The sequence below is a fragment of the Cheilinus undulatus genome, linkage group 14 (assembly GCF_018320785.1).
Source record: "Cheilinus undulatus linkage group 14, ASM1832078v1, whole genome shotgun sequence".
Lineage (NCBI taxonomy): Eukaryota > Metazoa > Chordata > Actinopteri > Labriformes > Labridae > Cheilinus > Cheilinus undulatus.
In genome coordinates, this window is record NC_054878.1 from 43,987,366 (window position 1) to 44,010,251 (window position 22,886).

Sequence of the window (22,886 nt, forward strand, 5' to 3'; positions counted from 1 at the left end):
ACAGCATAAACTCTAAACATCACAATAAGAGCTTTCTGTGTCTCAGGTAAGCGTCAGATCCAACACCTGGGCAGTCAGCTGCAGTTGAACCAGCACTGTTTGGACACGGCCTTCAACTTCTTCAAGATGGTCGTCAGTAAACACTTGACCAGGGGACGCAAAACGGAGCATGTCATCGCCGCATGCCTCTACCTGGTGTGTCGCACAGAGGGGACGCCACGTATCCTAGCAACCATCTGCACCTCAGTTCAGAAGCTGTGGTTATTTTTACCTGTTCAATGTCAGAATGCACAAACATTTTAAACCTCCTTAATGTGGCCATGTTTCAGACATGTTACTGGACCTGAGCGACCTGCTGCAGGTAACAATCACCCAGGGGTCATCAGGAGGCTGTGTGCAGGTCATCTTGTAGTTGGTTTTAGGTTGTCTTTGAAAAGTTACAAAAGATGCTGCTCGTTTTCAGGTTAACATCTATATTCTGGGTAAAACGTTTCTCCTGTTGGCACGTGAACTCTGCATCAACGCTCCAGCCATAGGTGAGAAACTTAAATCTGACATAACCACTGACATTTTTGGTCCCTTTTTAGGTTTGCTGCAACATCCTGAAAGTAAATCTTCACCGTCACGCCCATACAGTAAAGCAAGACAAACAGGTTGTTGTAGCAGGCTGTAAACATCTTTATTTCTGTTATAAAGTCAGACATTTTAACATGGATCTCTATGAGGAATGATTCACTGTAGTACAGTCTCTAGTGGACCCTAGAGGAACTGCAGTGTTCTGCATTGATTTAATTTTTCATGGCCGGAGGTTACTCCTTCAGTATGTCCTGCTCTGTAGTGACACCTTACGGCAGCTGAAGGAAACAACATCAACAAACAACTCATGATAAACGTGATACTCAAGGAGCAGCAACAAAGTCAGATCCATCCGTCACTGCAACATTCAAACACGCAAACCAATCAGCTCACAGCTGAGACACATCAGTAGTGTCTGAGCTGCCCAGTCTGTAGCTTGTTCTCTGATTGGTCAGATTTCTGGTGGTGGTTCAGCAGTAGAAGATGAGCTCAGGGATCTGCCCCCCCTGCACCCCGGTCCCATTGGTACTGTCTGAGGAGCACTGGAACTGGAAGGTCACTTTCCCACACTGCACCTCGGTCATCCCCTCCTGACCGAAGTAACTGAGCTCATTCCCATCCAGCACGGCGCTTACTGTGTAGAAGGTGTCCTGTTCCACCTGGACTGGATGTTCGAACCATACGGGGAAGGTGCTGCTGGATCCGTCTGACAGGAACTTGGTCAGATTCTGGGCCAGAACCGACCCCTGCCTCTTCAGTTCTATCTTCACGCTGTACTCTGCCTTCCCACCACTCGACCCATACAGCCCAAGTCCGGCCATGAAGATCCGTCTGTCAACGGCAAACTGGATGCTGTCGCAGCGCCCCCTGTAGCGCCACTGGTTGCTGCGGTATGCTGAAGACTGGAAGCGGTGACACCTCTGTGGCACCAGGCCAGTCCGCTTCCCTAGAGGAAACTCCAGTCTGGGTTTGTTGGAGGCGGTGAACCACAAGAAAACGTCACGAGTCTCTTTCAGCGTCAAGACGTCTGACTGTGCTGGTCCGTCAGCAAACTCCTGCAGCGTCATGGAGGGGATCCTCACCAGGTACAGAGCCTTACCCAGAACAAGACGCTGGTTCCTTGGGGTCACCGCCAGACCCTGACGCCGACACTCAGCCGCCGCCCAGCACAGCATGGCCTGAAAGACGGACACTTCCCGGATGTTGAGCGAGTCTCTCTGCAGGATGATCTCCAGCGTGGGCAGGTCGATCTCACAGAAACCTTCAGAACGCAGAGCCAGGTTAGCCTGAGCGTCGATCACCTCCCAGCAGCGCTGCGTCAGCTCAGGCTCCTCAAACAGACAGCTCTGAGACAGCAGCACGCAGGCGTTCCTCGCCTCCAGACTTGTTTCCAGGAATGACACACATGCCTTTGCCAGAGCCGGAACAATGTACTTCTTAGCAGCGTAGAGTGTGGCGAGCACCGTGTCCGCCTCCAGCTGGATCTCATCACTGTACATATACCTGAAACAGAGACAAGGTGAGAACATGAGACCACATTTACATGATTTCAGCTAAAAACTGACACCTTCTGTTGCGTTTTGGTGGTTTGTTTCCTCAAATCATTATCCATGATGTAACTGATTATGGAGAACTCACAGCTGACACCAAACAGCAGCTAAACCTTCTGCTCTTCCCCTTCCTCCACCTTTCAGAAACAATGACCATGACTAGACTACAACTGGACTTCCCAATAGCAGGTACTGTTTAGAGACTTACTTTAATAAGATGAGGAAAGCAGCCGGTTCCACGTCAGGGATCTGGATCTCAGACTGACCCTCAGCCAAATCCCCATAAAACATGGCTCCAAAGACTGAGCTGCCCACGGCCAGGACATACTGCAACACACACAGGAACCAATAAGAGGCAAGAACCAATCATTGGCATGGACCAATCAGAGGTGTTCAAGTTCAGTACCTTATGAGCAGGAACTCTTTGAGTGTCTCCTGGAGGGCCGACAATGAAGTGAACATCAGCCATGTGCTCGTTGTTGAACATCAGAGCGTTCCTAGAGAAAAACCGAAATGTCATTGGAAAGGTCAACATCATTGACGACGACAACAATAGCTCATCAACAGCATCAGCAAAAACATCAAAGACAGCATCATCAACAGCAACAACAATGGCAACAGTGACAACTTCTATCACAATATAAAAAAAAAGCACAAGATCATCAACAGCGAAAACATCAACATTTACAACATCAACACCAACTAACAATTCCAACCCCGCAGACTAAAGTAGCTCTAACCACTGAGCTGCTGTCCAATCAGAGCCTCAATTAGCTGCTCTCCAATCAATGCAGAGCCTCACTAAACAGCTATCCACTCAGAGCAGAGCTTGACTAAGCTGAGGTCCAATCAGAGCACAACCTCACTGAGCTGCTGTCCAATCACTGACCTCTCTCTGAGTGTGGGTTGCGTTTCCTGGCGGTTATCTCTCTCCTCTCCGTCAGCATTGAAGTTGGGTTGAGCTTCATCTCTGTTGCCTTCGTCATGGTAACCCCCAGGAGGCTTTGATTGGCTGGGCTGGATCAAGGTCTTCTTCACCTCCACTTGGTCTTCATGAGGGAGGCTGGTGGGGAAAAGTTCAGCCGCCATCGCCAGTCACTGAAAGGTCACGACCTCATAGCGTGATGGCTACCTGTGTCAGATAAATAAGGTTATAACCCTGATAAATATAACACTTAAAATCTCATTTAGGAGTACCATTACTGTAAAGTTAGTAACATTACCATAATGTTCATAAAATGTGATCCAGGAGTAACATTACTGTAATGATCTTTAAATCTGGTTTAGTAGTAACATTACCATAATGTTCATAAAATTCTGGTTAAGTTGTAACATTATCCTAAAGGATCATAAAATCTGATTTAGCTGTAAAATTATCGTAATGATTATGAAATCTGATTTAGGAGTAACATTACTGTATTGTTTGCAATATCTGATTTAGGAGTAACATTACTGTATTGTTTGCAATATCTGATTTAGGAGTAACATTACTGTAAGGTTCAGAAAATCAGATTAAGGTCTAGCATTACCCTAAATGATCATAAAATCTGATAAAGGAGTTACATTATCGTAATGTTTATAAGACATGATTTTGCTGTAACATTACCTTCATAATCATTTATTTGATTTTGGCCTAACATTACCGTAATTATTATAAAATCTGATTTAGCCTAACATTACCATAAGAATCATTAATCTAATTAAGGTGGAGTGTTACCATAATGTTTATTAAGATCTGATTTAACCTCACATTACCATGATCAATAATTTGATTAAGCCTAACAGTACCATAAGAATCATAAATCTGATCAAGCCTCACATTAATGTTTTTAATAATTATAAATTTGATTCAGCCTAACATTACCGTAATTATCATAGGTCTGATTAGGCCTAACATTATAGTTATGATTGTATAATCTCATTTAGCCTAATGTTATGATCATAAAATGTGATGTAACTGTAACATCACTCTCATGACTAAAAAATCGGATGTAGTCCATTAGTGCTGTAATCATCTTGAAATCTTATTTGGCCTTACATTACTGCTATAATATTTATAAATTCGATTCTGCCTAACGTCACCATAATGATAAAAAAAATTGATTAAGCTGGTACATTACCGTAATGATCATAAAATCTGACTTAGCTGGGATATTACAGAAATGCCTCTGGTTCTTGGGGCTTCATGGTACTACATCCACACATCATACAGTATTTTTAATGATGTATTTTGTATTTTACTTCCATTTGCAGTATTATTTATCTTGCACTAGTGTCAGGTATTATTATCAGAATTATTTCAGGTTTATTTTCTCATAGAATTAAACCCATACCTGGTCGCCTGGTGCTAATCTACCTGAGGGTCACAGCTGGTTCACACGAAGCATCAATAATCACTCAGAGATGATAAACGGACACCTGTGCTCGGTTAATTCACGGCCAGAGCTCGGTTAATCCGCGGTTAGTTCTTGATTAAATCTCGGTTCCTTTTTGGTCAGTGCTTGATTGATGTTCGGTTAGCCTCTGTGGTCACGCTGCGCGCGCACGTGCCGAATCAAGAAGGGACCGCCAGAGGTCCAAAACGGAGAAAGAGTGTTCATGTGTGGGTTTACCTGTCACACTCCCTGCGGCTGTTTTCCTGCCGTTAACGGTAAAAACACCTCGACACCAGCTTGTGTTTGTTTCTCCAGGCGCCATTTTAAGTCCCACTGCTGCTACATCCGCCTTCACCGAGAGCCTCCACACGATGGCGACAAAGTGCGGGGAAAAAACCCACTTAGGCTTAAGGAGAAACTCAGTGTGTTTATTTAGACATATTGCTACACATTGTTTAGCTAAACAACCACAACCTATGTGTAATTATTAACAGTTTTTAAAAATGATATAGTCATGTTATTTCATAGATATGCTGCACATCGTACAGTGCCTATAAAGCCCACATGGCTGTTTTACCCTTTTACTGATTTTATACATCAATCATGGTCAATATAATTTGGCTAGTATAACAACAAAAAAACTCTTTTATGTAATGGTAAACATTTTCCATCAATTTCCATATTGTCCCATTAAAGTCATGCTAAACAACCTGTAATAAAATCTTACTACTGCTTCTTCCTCTCCCTTGTCCTCCTCAGACCCGTGCCTGTACATCCCTCGGTTTGCTCACATGCTGGAGTTTGGGGTCAAGACTCACGAAGTTTCTATGACGGCTCTTCGTCTAGTCCAGAGGATGAAGCGGGACTGGATGCATACGGGGCGCCGACCCTCCGGGCTCTGTGGGGCAGGTAAAACATGATTGCTTTATTTACAACAACAAACATAAACAGCCATGTGGTTGTGTATTTTTGATCTTTCTAGCTTCATGAAGTAAAGGCCATTTACATTCTTCAAACCATCTTGAGTGCCTGGGCTTGATCATACCAGTGGTTTTTGGCCTTAAGTTTCCAACCTCTGATTTTGAAGCAGTCCCTTTCGTATATGTGCTCCTATTGTCTCTCTTATTTCATAAACAGCCATGTATTTAGCATTTCTCTCCCTCCTCTTCTTTAGCTCTCCTGGTAGCTGCTCGGATGCACAAGTTTCGTCGCACGGTGAAGGATGTGATCAGCGTGGTCAAAGTGTGTCAAACCACACTAAGAAAAAGGTCAGATTATATTTACATAAATGTAGATCCTGGCTATGGTTTGCACCAGCTATGCATAAATCAAATGCAGCCCAGTTTGAAAAAAGTACCAGCAGAGAGGCAACACTCTAAGAAACACTGATATTACTGATTAGTCAAATTAAGTGAAAACCTCAGATCCGTGACAATGTTGTGATTAGTTTGGATATTATACCCTTCTAGTTAATTTAACCTCACATCTCCTTGTTAATCAACCAGTGACACTACTGAAGTTCTTGCTTACCTAGTTCATACCAAGTGGCTTAGGCTGGACACTTCGCCATAACTTATATGGCTGGTAAAACAGCCTGAAGAATAACACTTCCAGTTTACAAAAGATCACTTTCAGTGACTGTAGATCATTGTCAGCTACTGTAGATCACAATCAGCAGTAGTAGATCACAACCAGATTACAATAGATCAATGTCAGTTACTTGAGATTACAATCAACACTAGTTCACCGCAATCAGATGACTGTAGATCACTGTCAGTATACGTGAATCACAACCAGCAGATCCCAGCCAAGTAACAGTACATCAATGTCAGTTACTGTAGATCACAACCAGATTACTGTTGATCACTGCCAGTGACTGTAGATCACAACCAGATTACAGTAGATAACTGCCAGTGACTAGGTCACACCCTGATTACTGTTGATCACTGCCAGTGACCTTAGATCTCAACCAGATTACAGTAGATCACTGCCAGTGACTGCAGATCCCAACCAGATTACAGTTTATCACTGCCAGTGACTGTAGATCACAACCAGATTACAGTAGATCACTGCCAGTGACTGTAGATCACAACCAGATTACAGTTAATCACTGCCAGTGACTGTAGATCACAACCAGATTACAGTAGATCACTGCCAGTGACTGCAGATCCCAACCAGATTACAGTTGATCACTGCCAGTGACTGTAGATCACAACCAGATTACAGTGGATCACTGCCAGTGACTGCAGATCCCAACCAGATTACAGTAGATCACTGCCAGTGACTGTAGATCACAACCAGATTACAGTTAATCACTGCCAGTGACTGTAGATCACAACCAGATTACAGTAGATCACTGCCAGTGACTGCAGATCCCAACCAGATTACAGTTGATCACTGCCAGTGACTGTAGATCACAACCAGATTACAGTAGATCACTGCCAGTGACTGTAGATCACAACCAGATTACAGTTAATCACTGCCAGTGACTGTAGATCACAACCAGATTACAGTAGATCACTGCCAGTGACTGCAGATCCCAACCAGATTACAGTTGATCACTGCCAGTGACTGCAGATCCCAACCAGATTACAGTTGATCACTGCCAGTGACTGTAGATCCCAACCAGATTACAGTTGATCACTGCCAGTGACTGCAGATCCCAACCAGATTACAGTAGATCACTGCCAGTGACTGCAGATCCCATCCAGATTACAGTTGATCACTGCCAGTGACTGTAGATCCCAACCAGATTACAGTGGATCACTGCCAGTGACTGTAGATCACTGCCAGTGACTGCAGATCCCAACCAGATTACAGTGAATCACTGCCAGTGACTGCAGATCCCAACCAGATTACAGTGGATCACTGCCAGTGACTGCAGATCCCAACCAGATTACAGTTGATCACTGCCAGTGACTGTAGATCACAACCAGATTACAGCAGATCACTGCACGTTTCTGCAGATCCCGACCAGATCACAGCAGATCACTGCCAGTGACTGTAGATCACAACCAGATTGAAGTAGATCATTGTCAGTGACTGCAGATCACAACAGTATTTCAGTAGATCACTGCCATGGACTGCAGATCACAACCAGATTTTAGTTACTCACTGGCAAGGACTGTAGATCACATTCTGGATTTCAGTAGATCACTGCCACTGACTGTAGATCCCAGCCAGATTACAGTAGATCACTTTCAGTGACTATAGACCACAACCAGATTTCAGTAGATCCCTTTTCAGTGACTGTAGATTACAACCGGATTGATGACTCAGTGACTGTAGATCACAATTAAGGATAGTAGATTGCAACCAGATTATAATAAATCACTGTCAATGGCTGGCAATATATTTCTGTCACAAAGAGTAGATCACAATTGACATGGTTAGTTCCAAACTAGATCACAGTAGATCACTGTCAATATATGTAGACTTCTGTCTACAACAGAAGTTCACAATTGTTAGTAGTAGATCCAAACCAGATTACAGAAGATTGCTGTCAATGGCTATAGGTCACAATTAACAGAATTAGATCTTAGTAGACATAAGTAGATCATAACTAGATTAAAATTGATCACTGTCAATGGCTGTACATCACTATAAGCCACGGTAGATTATAATTGACAAAGGAGATCACAACCAGATTACAGTAGATTAATATCAGTGATTGTAGATTAATGCCAAAATCAGTAGATCACAATGAAAAACAGTAGATCTTACCCCACGATATATTTGATCACAATAACAATGAGAAATAACAGTTAGTTAGAGAAGATCACAACTGACAAAAGTAGGTTGCAAGCAAAACAAATCACCACTAGTATCAGTAGATAACAATCTGCAAAAAAAAATCCGATTATTTAAAAGTGAGCAGCTTATATTAGGCTGAAGTAAGTAAAAAAAATCAATAAATAAAATGAAGTAGAACATATCAGGTCAGAAGATCACAGCTGATTCTAGTAGGTTACAACTCCCCCTCTCTCTCTACAGATTAACAGAATTTGAGGATACACCCACCAGTCAGCTTACCATTGATGAGTTCATGAGAGTTGACCTGGAACAGGAATGTGATCCACCCTCTTTCACAGCAGCACAACACAAAGCCAAGATGCAGCAGGTGGATTATATTTCTCTGATTGGTTAATGCCAGTAGATCATGTTTTTCTCCAGTTGTTTAATGCATGTTAATCACTTTGGTTGGTTGATACGGGTAGATCACGTTGTCTCTGACAGGTTAATGCAGGTAGATCAATTGGTCTCAAGATCACTGGTCCAAGTATATCCCTCTATATCTAACTATTTAATGCAGTTGGATCACTCTTTCTTTGATTGATAAATGCAGTTAGATCCCTTTATCTCTAACTGGTTGATTCAGGTAGATCACTTTGTCTATAACTGGTTTTCTTTGATAAAAATTGATGTTACTTTGTCTCTGATTGGTAAAAACAGGTAAGTTACTTTATAACCTACTGGTTGATGTAGGTAGATCCCTTTTTCACCTATTGGTTAATGCAGGTAGACCTCTTTTTCTTTGATTGATTGATGGGGTAGATCACTTTGTCTTTGACTGGTTAATACAGGCAGATCACTTTGTCCCTTACTGGTTAATGCAGGTAGATCACATTATGTTTGATATGTTAATGCAAGTAGATTACTCTGGCTTCCCTTTGTAGTGTCAAGTAGGTCACGTTGTCTGTGATTGGCTGCAGCAGTCAGATCACTATGTTTTTGATTAGCTTATGCATATGGTTTGCTAAACTTTACTTTCCTTTTTTTCTGCAGTTGGAACAGGAGCTGGCAAGGAAGCTTGATGACGTTGCGGGTCAGTTTCAAAACCTGCTCCTAACTTAAGGACATTTCAAAGCGATGTAAACAGATTGATCAGGGCAGGAGAGAGAGAGAGGGTTGAAATGTGTAATCAACACCTCAGAGGGTTCTAAACAGAAAAGCACTTCTCAGATTGTTCTTACGGGTTATTGTGGACACTAAAGAGGCCTCCTTGTTGGCCATTCAGTATACTTAAGAGGGTATTTGTAGTTATATTTAGGTGTTGACCTCAGTGTGGATAATGTAGGACACCAAAAGAGACAGAAGTGGAGCTTACTCTTAGCACTCTTAAAGATCAAGAAGGATTCTAATAGTAATAATTAAAACATCAATTTTTTAGATAATTTTTTATCCTTTTAAAATGAAATTCACTGTTTGAAGGTTTCATTAACTGTTGGCAGCTTTTCAAATGTCAAAATGGGCACTCAACAAGAAACTTAAAGGGACACTAGGAATTCAGGACACTGCAGAGAACACTCGAGCAGTTGCAGACACTGTAAAGGACACTGGGGAATTTAGGACACTGTTAAGGATACTTGAAGGAAAGAGACACTGTTAAGAACAGTCAAGGATTTAGGGCACTGTAAAGAACACAAGGGTAAGGATACTAGGTGGATTTAGGACACTTTAAGGAATGCTTGGGGATTTAAGGACACTGTAAAGGACACTGGGGGGGGTGAAGGATGTTGTAAGGGACACTCAGAGTTTAAGTTTTTTGTAACGGAAGGCCTCAAACCTTCTTTCTGTCTCGTCAGGAGAGATCACCTGTTACAAAGACGAGATTGAGACAGAGCTGGAGAAGAGCCAACCCAAACTGAGAGGGATCTACGCCGCCTACGCCAAAGAAATTGGCCAGTACTGATCCTGATTTGCCTGTTTATAAGCTAAGTAACAAAACCTTTGACTAAATCTTTACTGAATTTCAGATCCAGACGACTCAGAGGTTTTGTCCACGATCTCGGAGCAAGAGGACCCAGAGGCCGAGGAGGACGAGCTCCAAGCTGCTGCCCAACAACTGACTCAGGACTTCCTGTGTGCGGTAATCCAAGAAGAGGAGGGCGGCAAGTCTAATGTTAGCGGACAGGAGGTGGGGCCTGACAATAAGGGAGCAGAACCTCACCGTCCGGCCGCCCCTCTGGCCACCATCCTGGGAAAGATGCCGACTGCTGCCAGCCTGAGCCTCCAACCAATGTTTGAGTCCGAGACAGGGGAGAAACCAGAAGGTATGAACAAAGACACCTCAGTAATGTTGTCATAATATCAAAGCGGCCTTTATAGTAAACAGGCAGTTTGTGTTTTTCAGGAGAGGAGCCGGAGGGGGGAGAGTTGGACCTGGATGGTATAGATGACCAGGAGATTGAGAAGGTAAGTGAATTAATCAGTGTTTAAATTTTAGCAGCTTCCACCATTTTGAGCATTATAAAGGGTGCTTTTACCATGAAAGGGTGTGAACGGGATGTGGTGTTTTGACTCTTTCCAGTACATCCTGAACGAGAAGGAAGTCCAGGTGAAGACTGACCTGTGGATGAAACAAAATGCAGAGTACCTAAAGGAGCAGGAAGGTGAGGAAGACTTTTCATCACCTTCATCCTTTGCATTACCTTCATTTGCCACCACCACCACAACCCTCCCAAGGTGTTTTTGATAAACACCCTGAACATGTGTTCGCTTTGTGTTTTCAGAGAAAGAAGAGCGGATAAAGAAGGAGAAGGAACAGGGCACTTATAAGGAAAAGGTAAGAGTGACTGATAAGCAGGGTTTCCCTGCCTGGTGTGCAGGGGTTCTGTGTACCTGTGTACTGACACCATTGTGCTCATGGCTCTATCTTGCATTTTGGTATTAAATCAGAGATAATAAGTTAGTCTCATATATCTCATTAGGCAGAGTTATTAGAATTAAAGTCACTCAGAAAAACTACATATTTGGTGATCTTTCTCTTGTTTTTAAAGCCGAAGAAGTCCAAAAAGAAGAAAGAACACGTGGAGGCAACGACGGCAGGTGAGGCCATCGAGAGGATGTTGGAGAAGAAGAAGATCTCCAGTAAGATCAACTACGATGTCCTCAGAGACCTGAACAGCAGGGGGACAGGAAGTGGAGGGGGCAGCAGTCCAAGCGGGCCTTCCAACGACCCCCCTGACACACGCAAACGACTCAACCGCCGCCGCCGCAGGAAGACCAGCGACGCAAACAAAGACCTCGCTGCTAACACTAGCATCATGGGGAAGAGGTAGTGATACCGTAAATACTTTTAAATGTCTGCCACTAGCAGCACCCGAACAACAGCATTCTGATAACTGATAATCACTGATTGGTTCATTATAATAATCTGACACTGATTGATTGTTATACTCTGTGTGTTTACATTCTGTTTCAGGGTCCGCCTCCTTATTTCCTCCACACCAAAGAAGAAGAAAACAGCTGTTCAGGTGAGCCACCAGGTGAGCTCCGTGCTCCTCTTTCCTCATCCAGCAGAGGATGCATCCTTGTCATCCCTCATGGCCAAACAAATCCCAAGATTCATAGCACAGCCTTTTCCCCATATTTTTGTAAACAGTTATTTATAATCTAAGTAACACTACATCCTCTCAAGGATGTGTTCTTTTAAGGATGCATCCTTTTAAAGCTGGATCCTTTTAAGGCTGGGTTCTTTCAAGGATGCATTCTTTTAAGGATGCATCCCTTAAAGCTGGGTCCTTTAATGGCTGGGACCTTTCAACAATGTGTCTTTTAAGGATGCATCCTTATAAACCTGGGTCCCTTTAAGGCTGGGTCCTTTCAAGGATGCGTTCTTTGAAGGATGCATCCTTTTAAAGGTAAGGTCCTTTAATGGCTAGGTCCTTTCAAGGATGTGTCTTTTAAGGATGCATCCTTTTAAACCTGGGTCCTTTTAAGGCTCGGTCCTTTCAAGGATGCGTTATTTTAAGGATACATCTCTTAAAGCTGGGTCCTTTTATGGCTGGGTCCTTTTTAGGATGCACCTTTTTAAAGCTGGGTCCTTTTAAGGCTGGGACCTTTCAAGGTTGTGTCTTTTAAGGATGCATCTGTTACGAGATCCAGGATAAAATACTGAGTAGTGAAAAGTTACATACCTCTACAGCTTTAACAAACCCCCCCTTAAATGTGTGTAACCGTGCCTGCTGTATTTTAGAAAAGAACAGAGAGAAGCCGTGTCGACTCAGACTCATCTACAGGGCTTTATGTGGTCCGAAGAAAAAACCCTCCTGAAAATTCGTCCTCAATAATCCCACAAGAAAAAGAAACAATTTAAATCCTCGAAAGCGTGTAAAGTTCCTCCAGCAAATTTAGAGACAAAGTCCCACCAGAGTCTAAGATATGGTTTTAAAAACCTTTTTTATTTTATTCGCAGCTCAGTCAAAAATGTATCAAATCACTCAAAAAGCCAGACTGTTAATCAAGTTGTCAGAGATTACATGTAAAAGTAAATTCATCACCAACAAAAATGGACTACATGAACATTTTTGAGTGATTCCATGGATGAAAAATGATGTAAAAAGCAATTTAGAAGCAAAAAAAAAAAACATTGGTTCAACATGAGAATAGAGGTACCAAAAATTCAAAATGGTCAAAAACTCCCGAGGTGAAACCACAAAAGATAGCTTTTGGCTAAATTTAGTTCTCCACTCAGGACCATAGAAAAAATTTTCTCCAATCAGCTGACGCTGCCTTAGGTGAGCAAAATACCAGCATGGGTCTCTCTGACTTTTAATGGCCGTTGGGTAGTACTTGTTAGCTTCTAGTCATACCCTCTTTTTACAGATAAGTTTCCTTTCCGCTTTCAAGTACAACCCCTAACTGGTTTGTTCACCGATAGGAGTTATCACCGATCACCCACAGAAGGTCTCAGGACCGAAGAACCAGTACATGCCAATCCAGCCAACAGGTTGGAGTCTGCAAGAGACCTAATGGGCAACCAGGGGCCCCCTTTTTATACCTGGTTCCGCTGACGTATCTTCATGGAAAGTACCACCCTTTTGAGTTGAACTTTAGACACAGTTTTGAAGTTTGCACAAACTGAGAGTTCACCAAGTTCTTGGAAACCAAGGGTTCATCAAGTTCACAGAACCAGGGAATTCAAAAGTTTACCAGGTCAGCAGCAATGGAGAGTTCAAAAGTTCACTGCATAAGAAATAAAATAAAACATCTGTCTTGATAAACCCGACTTTGGTTAAATATTCCAAAGTTTAAAACTCAACTGATAATTAAACTGGGATTGAGACTATTTTTTTTTCAATGAAAATAATTTAATAACACCAGAAAGTTGATTCTCTCAGCACATCCTTTAACGCTGTATCCTTTTAAGACTGGGTTCTTTCAAGGATGTGTCTTTTTAGGATGCATCCTTTAAAAGGTAAGGTCCTTTTAGGGCTTGGTCCTTTAAAGGATGTGTTTTTTTAAGGATGCATCCTTTTAAAGCTGGATCCTTTTAAGGCTGGGTCCTTTCAAGAAAGCATTCTTTTAAAGATGCATCCTTTTAAGGCTTGGTTTGTTCATGGTTGGGTTTTTAATTGCCACAGCTCAACTTTTCACTTCCTCTTTTTCTCAGGAAGAACACCTGGTATCCATGACAACAGACACAACAGCGGAAACTCCAGCTGAACCGATCCCTGACCCTGAACCTGTAGCCGCCTCCAGTCCGGCTGCTGCCGTCACTGCGGTCGAGGAGGCAGAGGAGGAGGCGGAGGAGGAGGAGGTAGAAGAGGAGGAGTGTGTTTCCGCTCTGCAGCTCGTAGGAGGTCAGACCTTTTGTGTCAAATAACTTTATTAACACAGACTAAAATCATCTCCCTACTGAGGCTGGTATGTTCAAACTAGGCATTCATTCATTCATTCCTTGTTGTAGATTACGGCTGTGAGGAGGAGGAAGTCTTCTAAGCCCGATCGCCCAGCAGAAGAACTCTCCGTCCATCACCGAGGCAGCTCCACTGAGGATCAATAACCAACTTTCAGTGACTGATAAGAAACAGCATTATGATAAGTCATGGAGTCTTTCACATCACTCTCTGAAGATTTTAACCCTTTTTACACTCTAAATTGATCACTGAATTGAAGCCTCTTGTGTTGTTTATATTGTAAAGTTGTAGATTTTAGATGTTTGTGTATTTTTATATCATCTGTTGAATTTGATGTAAATATAAAGTTAACATTCCTGTAAAACATCATTTAAAACATCCAAACGGGCATCTATCAGTTTGAGAAAAGATGAAAAAATCCTGGAAAATCCTCATTTATTATGTTTTTATTCATGTTGTTTGTGTAACTCTGTTTTTATTTCTTTGTGTAACTTTTTAAATTATATGATGACAAGTAAAAAAATGTCCTGGTGAAGAATTTGTAAACAGAAAAATACAGAAACTGTTTCTTCATTGGACCTGTCGTCTTTTTTTATTAAAAAATCCTGTCATAGTCACACATCAACCTTTAAAGAAACAGTCAGTAAATACTTTATGACAGCATAAATAACTCCGTTTGCTCTGCTAGGCTAATCCGTGCCAACGTGTTTAAGTCTTTAAGCAAAGCCATGGTGCATTTCCACCAAGAGGTCCAGCTTGATTCAGCAGTTTGGCACTATAGACTCTGATCTTACAGCCGGCATCTGTCCAGCCTTCCTCGGGGTGAAATAAAGTTTGTTCCTTCTCAGTAATAAGATATTACTGTATGTAAGTGTTTCCTGATATCTTTAATATCTGTTCAGCTCAGCATAAACATGTTTGTCCATTTTCACTGCTGTCAACCAATCAATTAACTGCACTGAGTCTAGCTCCACCGTTATAGGTCGGACATCGTCGTCTGTTAGGTACATTTGAGCCGCGTTTCCACCAGATGGTCCAGTTTGATTTAGTACGGTTTGGTATGGCTCGGTATGCTAAACCCTCTACAGTCCACCTGGTGGGTGGACTGTAGAGGGTTTATGCGTGTGATGTCACAGGCCATCCCAGCTGCTGACTGAAGAAAGTTTGTACTGGTGACCAGGCCTGCACCCAGAATTGGCTAGTCACCTGAACACCCAGAGAAATGTTCTCTCCCTGCTATAGTTTAGTGATGATATCACTGCATATGTATTAGATAAGTAGCACTGGTGCTAGCATTCTGGCAAACAGGATGTTCTCATTACTAATTCATGCTACTTCTTAACTCCATTTAACAATTTCCGCCCATTTTTTGATACTTCTTTTTCCACTTTAACTAAATTCTCTAGTTTTTATCTGCTGTTGCCACATTAAGCCCATTTTAGCCGCCTTTTGCCCCTTTTTTCCATTTCTTTTTGGCATCCGGCTGCATTTTTGCACAGTTTTTCCACTTTTCACATGATTTTGTAACTTTTCACCCATTCTTGTCACTCCATGCTCAATTTCCAAGTTCTTTTTGCCACTTGTAGCTTATTTTTGCCACTTTTATCCCAATTTTGCTGCTGTTCTTCCATTTATTTCTCCTCTTTTGCCATTTTTAACCCATTTTTGACACTTTTAACTGATTTTTGCCACTATTTCACTGGTATTAACCCATTTTGCCACTGTTTAACCACTTTCTTAAGGCACTTTGTTGCTCATTTTTTGTGCTATTTTCTTACAAATATTTGCAACTTTCTGCTTATTTTGCTATTTTTTGCTACTTTTTCTTAATTTTTGCTAGGTTTCGTCCTATTTTTCCCACAACTTTTTGCCACTTTCTACTCATTTTTGCTGCTTTTAGCTCATTGTTGTTACTGTTTTTGCCGTTTTGTTTACCAATTTTAGCCACTGTTTTACCACTTCCTTAAGGCACTTCTATTGCCATTTTGCTGCTTTTTGTGATTTTTTATTAACCAACTTGGTAGGTTTTATTAATTATGCTATGCACTTAAACCCATATTTGTCACCTTTTGCCCATTTTGCCACTTCTTTTTGGCCCTTCAATCACACTTTGGCTGCTATTTGCCCAGTTTTGGCCCCTTTTCACACATTTCTGTAAGTTTTCACACATTTTTGTCACTTTTTGCCCAATTTGTTACTTCATTTTGCTTCTTGTAACTGTTTCTTTGCCACTTTAAGCCCTTTTTTGGAACTTTTTGGTCACTGTCTACCCATTTTTGCTGGAGTTAGCCCATTTTTGCCTCCCCCTCTTTGCCATTTTTAACCCATTGTGCTGTTTTTTCCCCATTTTTGCCACTGTTTTACCACTTCTCTTTGGTGCTTTTATTGAACTTTTGCCACTTGTTGCCCCTTTTTTGTCACTTTTTTGCTTTTGTACCACTTTTTACCAATTTTTGAACCTTTTCACAGTAGTTCAATAATTTCCATCAGAGTCTACTTTTTTTGCTTCATTTTCTGGCATCCTGACATTTGTGCACACTGCAACTTAGCTTTGAGGTCTGGTATCGTTTTCTTAATGGTTAAGTTCAATGTGCTCTTTCAGATTGTTAAGATGAATAAAAAGGTAATTCTGTTTCAAGCCAATGATTTACATTTTGAAAAAGGCTCTACTGTAACACAGCATAAATGAATAAAAATGTATTTTTGTTGCCTTGTTAAGAGTGGGTAAAATATCTAAGGTGATAAGGCTAATGACAATTGATTATGTTTTATAGCTGTACAAGTAGTCCCAACATGTCTGATTAACACAGCTGGTTTTATGGGAAAGACAAAAAAAACCTTTGTAAAGTAGTGTGATTTCTATGTGGTTAAATTCTGAAGTTGTTTCTGTGAACGCCTTGTGAACATATCCGACTCTATAACAGTTCACGCTACACAGTATAAAAGTTGAGAGCTGTACCGTGACACTTTGTCACATTGAAATCAAACTAAAGGTTTATCTGGTGTTAAAATAAAATGAGATTGAGTAAGAAATTATGGGTACATTGGGTGGCTTCTCGCTCTGCTTTGTGTACTTGAAATCAGGTCCACATAAACATCAGGCAACCCGATTTGTGACCACATATCAATGCTAACAGTTCAGGAAACCGTATTCCTGAACTGATCTCTTGAGTCTAGATAACCCTAACTTTAGCAGGTATTGGTCTGTTTTCTCTCGTTTTCCCCCACTCCACATAGAGCAGACAGCCATGTTTTGCAGCCCAGCTATACAGTCGAGTCATGCATTCAAAGTGAAGTCAGTGCAAACCCTGTAGCTCCACCTGTTTGGGACAGAAAGGTGCTACAGAAGGGTGCCAAAAAAGTGGGGTGGTTCAAGTCAGTAATTTGGGACCCTTTCCAACTTTTGATAATGGAAATGCAAACGCGTACCTTGCCGTACCAAACTGAACCGGTCTAATCAGTGGAAACAGCTTATTAGTACCTTTGCCTGAGGATAAAGCAGTGTGATCGTGAATGATGCAGAGACCTCTAAAAATCAGAGCCACGAGAATAGCACCTTGAGGAACACCACAGGATCCTTTATAGCCTGTTCAGTTAATCATCCTCGACCTCCACTGTCTCTCAGCCTTTCAGCTGAGCTCCAGGGTTCACTGCCTCAGTATCCAAATGTCTGTTTGATGGCCTGGAAGTAGAAGCGGGTCCAGCCCTCTCTAGTGGAATCCTCCTCGCCTGCAGGAACACCTCGACACTCCATCGTCAGCTCTGTCTCATCTCCTTGATCCTCCAGGTCCAGCTTGATGGTGGCGTAGTGCTCTGATAGAGAAGTAACGCTCAGAACTCAGAGTGTCCTTGAACACAACACAGGTTCTGAAACATTACAACAGGAAGACATACCACTGGGCCACGTCCTGAACCGCCACCTCATCTCAATCCTCAGGTCCGGTACCTACAGGGATCAGCAGAAGTCTGGTTACCATGGTGAAGGGATCTGTCAGTGATTGGATGAACGGCTGTGATCTTACCAGCTGAGTGAACTCTCCGCTGACGTTCCCGCCCAACAGTTGGAACCTCCCACCTCGACGTCCGTCCACCGTGGCTGCAGAGCGCGTAAACACCTGGACAAACTGAAGAGAAAGCTTTTATCTGGCTTTATCTAGCCTTTTTGTTTAAAAGTGCCTGGATTGGTTCAGATTGGTTCTCAACACCAGTAGCAGCTACAGTGAGTCTGACAGTCTGGGAAGAAACTTCAGAGTATTACCTTTCAGTTTAATTTGGGCACACCTGGTAAGGAGTTTTTGACTCATTTCACCCACAATTCTAAGGGGTTAAACCTGGTTTGGTCCTGGTTTATCCCAGTGTTATCTGGGTTTGCCTGGTTTATCCTGGCCTTTGATTTTCCTTGGTTTTGCACTAGTTCACCTGATCTATCCTGGTTTGGTTCTGATTTTGTCCCTGTTTTATACTTGTCTGTTCTGCCCAGCCACCATGTCCATGTGGGCCCCATATGGGTTATATAAATGTCTGTTGGTTCCAGGGTGCCCCCACTAGAGTGAACTTCAAGGAATTAGCCCATTTGAGACCCATATAGGCCCCATCTCTAGAGATCTCAGGCAGATCCTACTTGAAGTCCACATGGCAATCAGGGATCTCTACAGATGGGGCTTATATGGGTCTCATATGGGCTGATCCCACTTGTTCACATAGGCAATCACAGGTGGGGCCAAAATGGAACCCATGGATCAACCCACATGGGACCCATACTGCACCAACATTATCATGCTAGCTGGGTGGTTGACAGGGTTTAGGCTGGTATGGCCTGGTTTTACCCTGGTTTTGTCCTGGATTTTACCTCCTGGTTTATGAACGTCCTGTAGAGTTCATCAGCTGATGTTTGGAAGGTTTCTTTCAGATTGAAGCTGCAGGTTGATATCCGAACACCTGTCCCGCAGGGGGCAGGGCTAGAGGAACACTTTGGGGCTGGGCTAATCTGTCGGACAAATTATCAAAGAGGTCAAAGGTCAGGTCAGGGGCTGATTATCTTGACACCACAGATGAACCAAAGTCTACCTGGGCTTTACTGCTCTGGACATGGGTTGGTTTCTGTGGCTGTGGGGGCTTCGGCCCAGTGGCGGTAGGCAGGATCATCCCCTGGCTGAACTCTGTGAGATCAAAGGTCACTCAGGTTACAACAGAGATCACTGATTGGTTAGTAGTGGTGCATTCTGGGTAACAGACCTGACTTAACCTGGCGGATGTACTCGCCCAGAACTCTCCGAACCTCCTGAACTCCTTTCTTCCTCATGAGGTCAAGGAGCGGCGTGTTGGGCTGGTCTTTACACAGAGACGCTGAGATCTGCCGACAACAACGACATCATATATCATCAGTCAGTCGAGTCATCAATGATCTGTAACCAGTGAGGTCAATCAGTCATCAATAATCAGTCATCAATATTCAATTTTAAACAATGTTTCACCAATCAGTCATCAGGGATGTGCAGTGATGGACTCACATCCAGGTCATCTAGGTCGTTTTCATCTGACAGGTTGGCCACATCCACCGTCCCCCTGTACTTCACTCCACCACTCGAAGTCCCTTCACACAGGAAACAGGAAGTAGTCACCAAATGTCAAGACAGTCTGACTGTGGACTGTTCATCTGAGACACATATTTCTCAGAATGGAAATACACGCTAAAACTATTGAAATGCAAGCAGATTAAACTGCCGTTTAGGGAAAGGGTTGGGATACCAAAAGTTACTAGATATGACTTTTGTAACTCAATAGATTTTTCATGGAGCTTTTCTTAGAAACATGTAAGGGGGCTCCAAGACAACATGCTGTGGACAACAGGCCTTGTGTCATGCAGAAAATATCACACTGTTCTGACCATCTAAATATGGCTCTCTTACGTAGCACCAGCCTAGTAGTTAGTCTCTTTGTGTAGCACAACATGTACAAACATGCTGACATCATCAGTGACATCATCACTGACCCAGCCAGTTGGCTCGGATCTGCCACTCGTAGAAGAAGATGAGTTTTCCTTTGCGGTTGTTGATGGAAGCTTCTCCATCCAGCTTGGACACGTCAGTCAGCTGACACACGCCCTCCGGCCCCTCCACCCTGACCCCCAGCAGCAGCTGACGGAGACGCTCCGACGACCAGCCGCTGACATCACGCTCGGTCCTGACGATGTCACAGACACAAGGGTAGAGATACATCAGCAGCTGGCCAAACCAGGCGTGTTAAAAATAACTGAGCATGTGCTGAACCAGCTGGAGGGTCATGTAACACTTACACAGTGTAGTGAAGGATTAGTCCAAATGGATGCGAGTTTGTTGAGTCTGTTTGCTCTAATCTTTGGATATTTAGATTCACAATCACACATAGGTAGTCAACAGCTGTGTCCTAAACCAAATAATACTACATTCTCAAACATATACTGCATAAGCTAACAGTTAGTATGCCTCTTCATTGTTTTAAAAGTCATGTGACTTTTATAACTGGCTTAGCAACAACAAACAAAGCAATCCCAGCTGCCAGTCTGAGAGAATTCAACAATGGGTGTACAAAAAAGAGATGACATTGTGATAAACTTCAGAATTTCTGTAGTTAATTGCAATTAACTGCATCCTTTTATTGCATTTTCCCATTATTTTGCATTTGTACTGTCTAAAACCAAAGGTTTCCTGTTTAGATACGGACCTTTGTTTTATGGTAGCTTGAAGACCTGACCTTAACCATGGAAAAAAGGAACTTGTTATGGATTGAAAAGGAAATAAGGGGCCAGTAAAAGAAATAATTATTTGATAAAACAAGGTTAAGATGACTTTTGACTTGCCCAATGAGCTGTCAGCTGCAGTTGCAGGGAGACGCTGATTAAGCTTAACTTTAGTGTGTTTAAAGGAACAATAACAGATGCAGTTGGTATGAATTTTTAAACCGTTCACTAATTATGGACCTTAATTAATTATGATTAATGTGATTAATCTTGACAGCCCTAGTTCAATGTTTCCAGCCTATAGATGTATCAAATATTGTAGAGACCATCCTGAGTGGCAGTCATTCTGTTCTATGGCTATTATATAAAAAAAAGAATTATTATGATAATAAACACACCTTCATCACAACAGTTGCATAGTAATTTAAGTGTTATCTAGCAGCATTCAACATATTTCACACTACGGTTATTTCTATTTTTATGCAGTTGGTTGGCTGGATGGCTGGCTCTGCTGTTGGATAGTCTGGGAGCTGCAATGCATTATGGGGTGATTTAGTTCAACCAGTTCACTCCCCTTTACTACCTAAAAGTTCTGACCAGTCCAGTAAATATGTGGATTTCTTTCATACACAAAATATTATCCTATGAATTCAGAATGTACTACCTACTCAACATAATCTCACATTTAGGACCAGTACTGGTAAAGGATAGTAGTAGGAATCATTATAATGATAATAACAACAACAACAATGATGATAATAATAATAATAATAATAATAATAATAATAATAATAATATAAAAAATAATGATAGAAAAATAATAATAACAATAATAGAATATAATAAACAGACCAGTGCCAGTTATTGACGTTGGTTCCATCAGCTCTCTGCTCAACAATCCATCGAGGATCTCCTTCTCCCCACTTGGCCATCACAGTACTTTACAACTAATACTACTAAAAGAATTCGTACTAACACTACTACTATGATTACCACAGGCTACTATTACTAATACAGAGTAAAGGACTAGTTTTACTATAGTACCACTAGTATTAAAAGATCTTTCACCACATCAGTGTACTGGATACTTTAGTTATTGCTGCAGTACTCTGTAGTATTCCTGTGGCACTCCTGTGGTATTCTGGTAGTATTCCTATAGTGTATTTGTAGTATTCCTGTTGTATATCCGTAGTATTCCTGTGTTCCTGCTCGTGTACCCCAAATGTTGCTGTTAAAGTCTGCTGACACTCTCTGACTCCTTACATGAAATCTGAACCCTCAGCAGTGATTTAAGTACTTCCTGTGATGACTTTCAAAGTAAAATACAGTACAGTGGGAGCTGTGGGACCCTTGGCTGGGAACCAGCCAGTATAAGTCACGGTTGGTCCAAGACTAGAAATCTGCCACAGGTCATGGTCGGCAGCCCCTCGCCATGCCACCCCACCATTAGTGCATGTTTAGAGAAACCTGTTTGTGCTCGCATGTGAATTTTTTCTTCCTCATTTTGTCCTTCCTCTTCTACTTCTACATGTTTCCTTCTTCCTCCTCTGAAAGAGAACTTACCTGAACGTGTTAAACATATGGTTTTAAATTTATCTAAATCAAAAGCCATCCAATTATAAGAGAGGAAAAAACAGTTTAAACTTTGTCTGGGATGCTTGGTTTGAATTTCTGGAAGATTCTGCTTTGGGGCTTCATTGAGAAGGGTCATGATCAGGAATATTTTGTGTGGTATTTTCATAGATTTAAATGGGGAAATGATTGTTAATTACTTACATTGTCATTTACAGATAAAAATTAATGTCATAAATTTATTTTTTATGTATCCAGGTGAATCTAAAAAAAGAAAAATACAATATCAAGTAATGTAATTTTTTTACTGTGAAGGGAAAATAGATGTTTCAAACTTATTCTATTTTTTAAATTTTTTTGTCAGATGAATTCAAAGTCTGAGTATCTATAAGAAAGTATTCATTTTTTAGTCTAATGATTCCAGAAACTTCTACTTTAAACGATAATTTAATTC

The 22,886-nt window shown here is 41.8% G+C and overlaps 3 protein-coding genes across 9 annotated transcripts in view; 1 reads left to right on the forward strand and 2 right to left on the reverse strand.

Moving 5' to 3' along the window:
- LOC121521217 (transcription factor IIIB 90 kDa subunit-like) overlaps positions 1–14,715 on the forward strand; it is a 33,885-nt gene extending 19,170 nt beyond the window's left edge. For 2 of the 3 annotated variants that reach the window (XM_041805004.1, XM_041805005.1), the window contains exons 4-19: positions 47–220; positions 330–361; positions 464–536; positions 5,261–5,410; positions 5,676–5,769; positions 8,495–8,621; positions 9,287–9,326; positions 10,087–10,182; positions 10,258–10,554; positions 10,635–10,696; positions 10,812–10,893; positions 11,014–11,066; positions 11,281–11,558; positions 11,706–11,769; positions 13,896–14,085; positions 14,193–14,715. In XM_041805004.1, coding sequence (XP_041660938.1) covers positions 47–220; positions 330–361; positions 464–536; positions 5,261–5,410; positions 5,676–5,769; positions 8,495–8,621; positions 9,287–9,326; positions 10,087–10,182; positions 10,258–10,554; positions 10,635–10,696; positions 10,812–10,893; positions 11,014–11,066; positions 11,281–11,558; positions 11,706–11,769; positions 13,896–14,085; positions 14,193–14,224 — 1,844 coding nt within the window. In that variant the 3' untranslated portion in view covers positions 14,225–14,715. The remainder of the gene's footprint in view (positions 1–46; positions 221–329; positions 362–463; positions 537–5,260; positions 5,411–5,675; positions 5,770–8,494; positions 8,622–9,286; positions 9,327–10,086; positions 10,183–10,257; positions 10,555–10,634; positions 10,697–10,811; positions 10,894–11,013; positions 11,067–11,280; positions 11,559–11,705; positions 11,770–13,895; positions 14,086–14,192) is intronic. The other variant, XM_041805006.1, reaches the window with a different exon arrangement.
- On the reverse strand, positions 573–4,888 carry LOC121521219 (BTB/POZ domain-containing protein 6-B-like). Of its 2 annotated transcripts, none has more exons than XM_041805009.1 (5): positions 4,460–4,888; positions 3,016–3,258; positions 2,533–2,623; positions 2,335–2,453; positions 573–2,079 (listed from the first exon to the last, which is right to left on the reverse strand). In XM_041805009.1, exons 2-5 carry the CDS (start codon positions 3,213–3,215, stop codon positions 1,047–1,049), a joined length of 1,443 nt encoding a protein of 480 aa, XP_041660943.1. In that variant the 5' UTR covers positions 3,216–3,258; positions 4,460–4,888; the 3' UTR covers positions 573–1,046. The 2 variants fall into 2 exon arrangements, with proteins under 2 accessions (XP_041660943.1, XP_041660942.1); XM_041805008.1 differs by having other exon boundaries at positions 4,739–4,885.
- Positions 14,716–16,479: 1,764 nt separating the features above from the next.
- On the reverse strand, positions 16,480–22,096 carry LOC121521222 (activator of 90 kDa heat shock protein ATPase homolog 1-like). 4 transcript variants are annotated; one of them, XM_041805012.1, is made up of 9 exons: positions 21,713–22,096; positions 20,135–20,325; positions 19,653–19,735; positions 19,378–19,495; positions 19,210–19,301; positions 18,992–19,129; positions 18,165–18,266; positions 18,037–18,088; positions 16,480–17,955 (listed from the first exon to the last, which is right to left on the reverse strand). In XM_041805012.1, exons 1-9 carry the CDS (start codon positions 21,790–21,792, stop codon positions 17,798–17,800), a joined length of 1,014 nt encoding a protein of 337 aa, XP_041660946.1. In that variant the 5' UTR covers positions 21,793–22,096; the 3' UTR covers positions 16,480–17,797. The 4 variants fall into 4 exon arrangements, with proteins under 4 accessions (XP_041660946.1, XP_041660947.1, XP_041660950.1 ...); XM_041805015.1 differs by having other exon boundaries at positions 17,814–17,955; positions 18,037–18,108; XM_041805013.1 differs by lacking the exon at positions 18,992–19,129.
- Between the last annotated feature and the right edge of the window lie 790 nt (positions 22,097–22,886).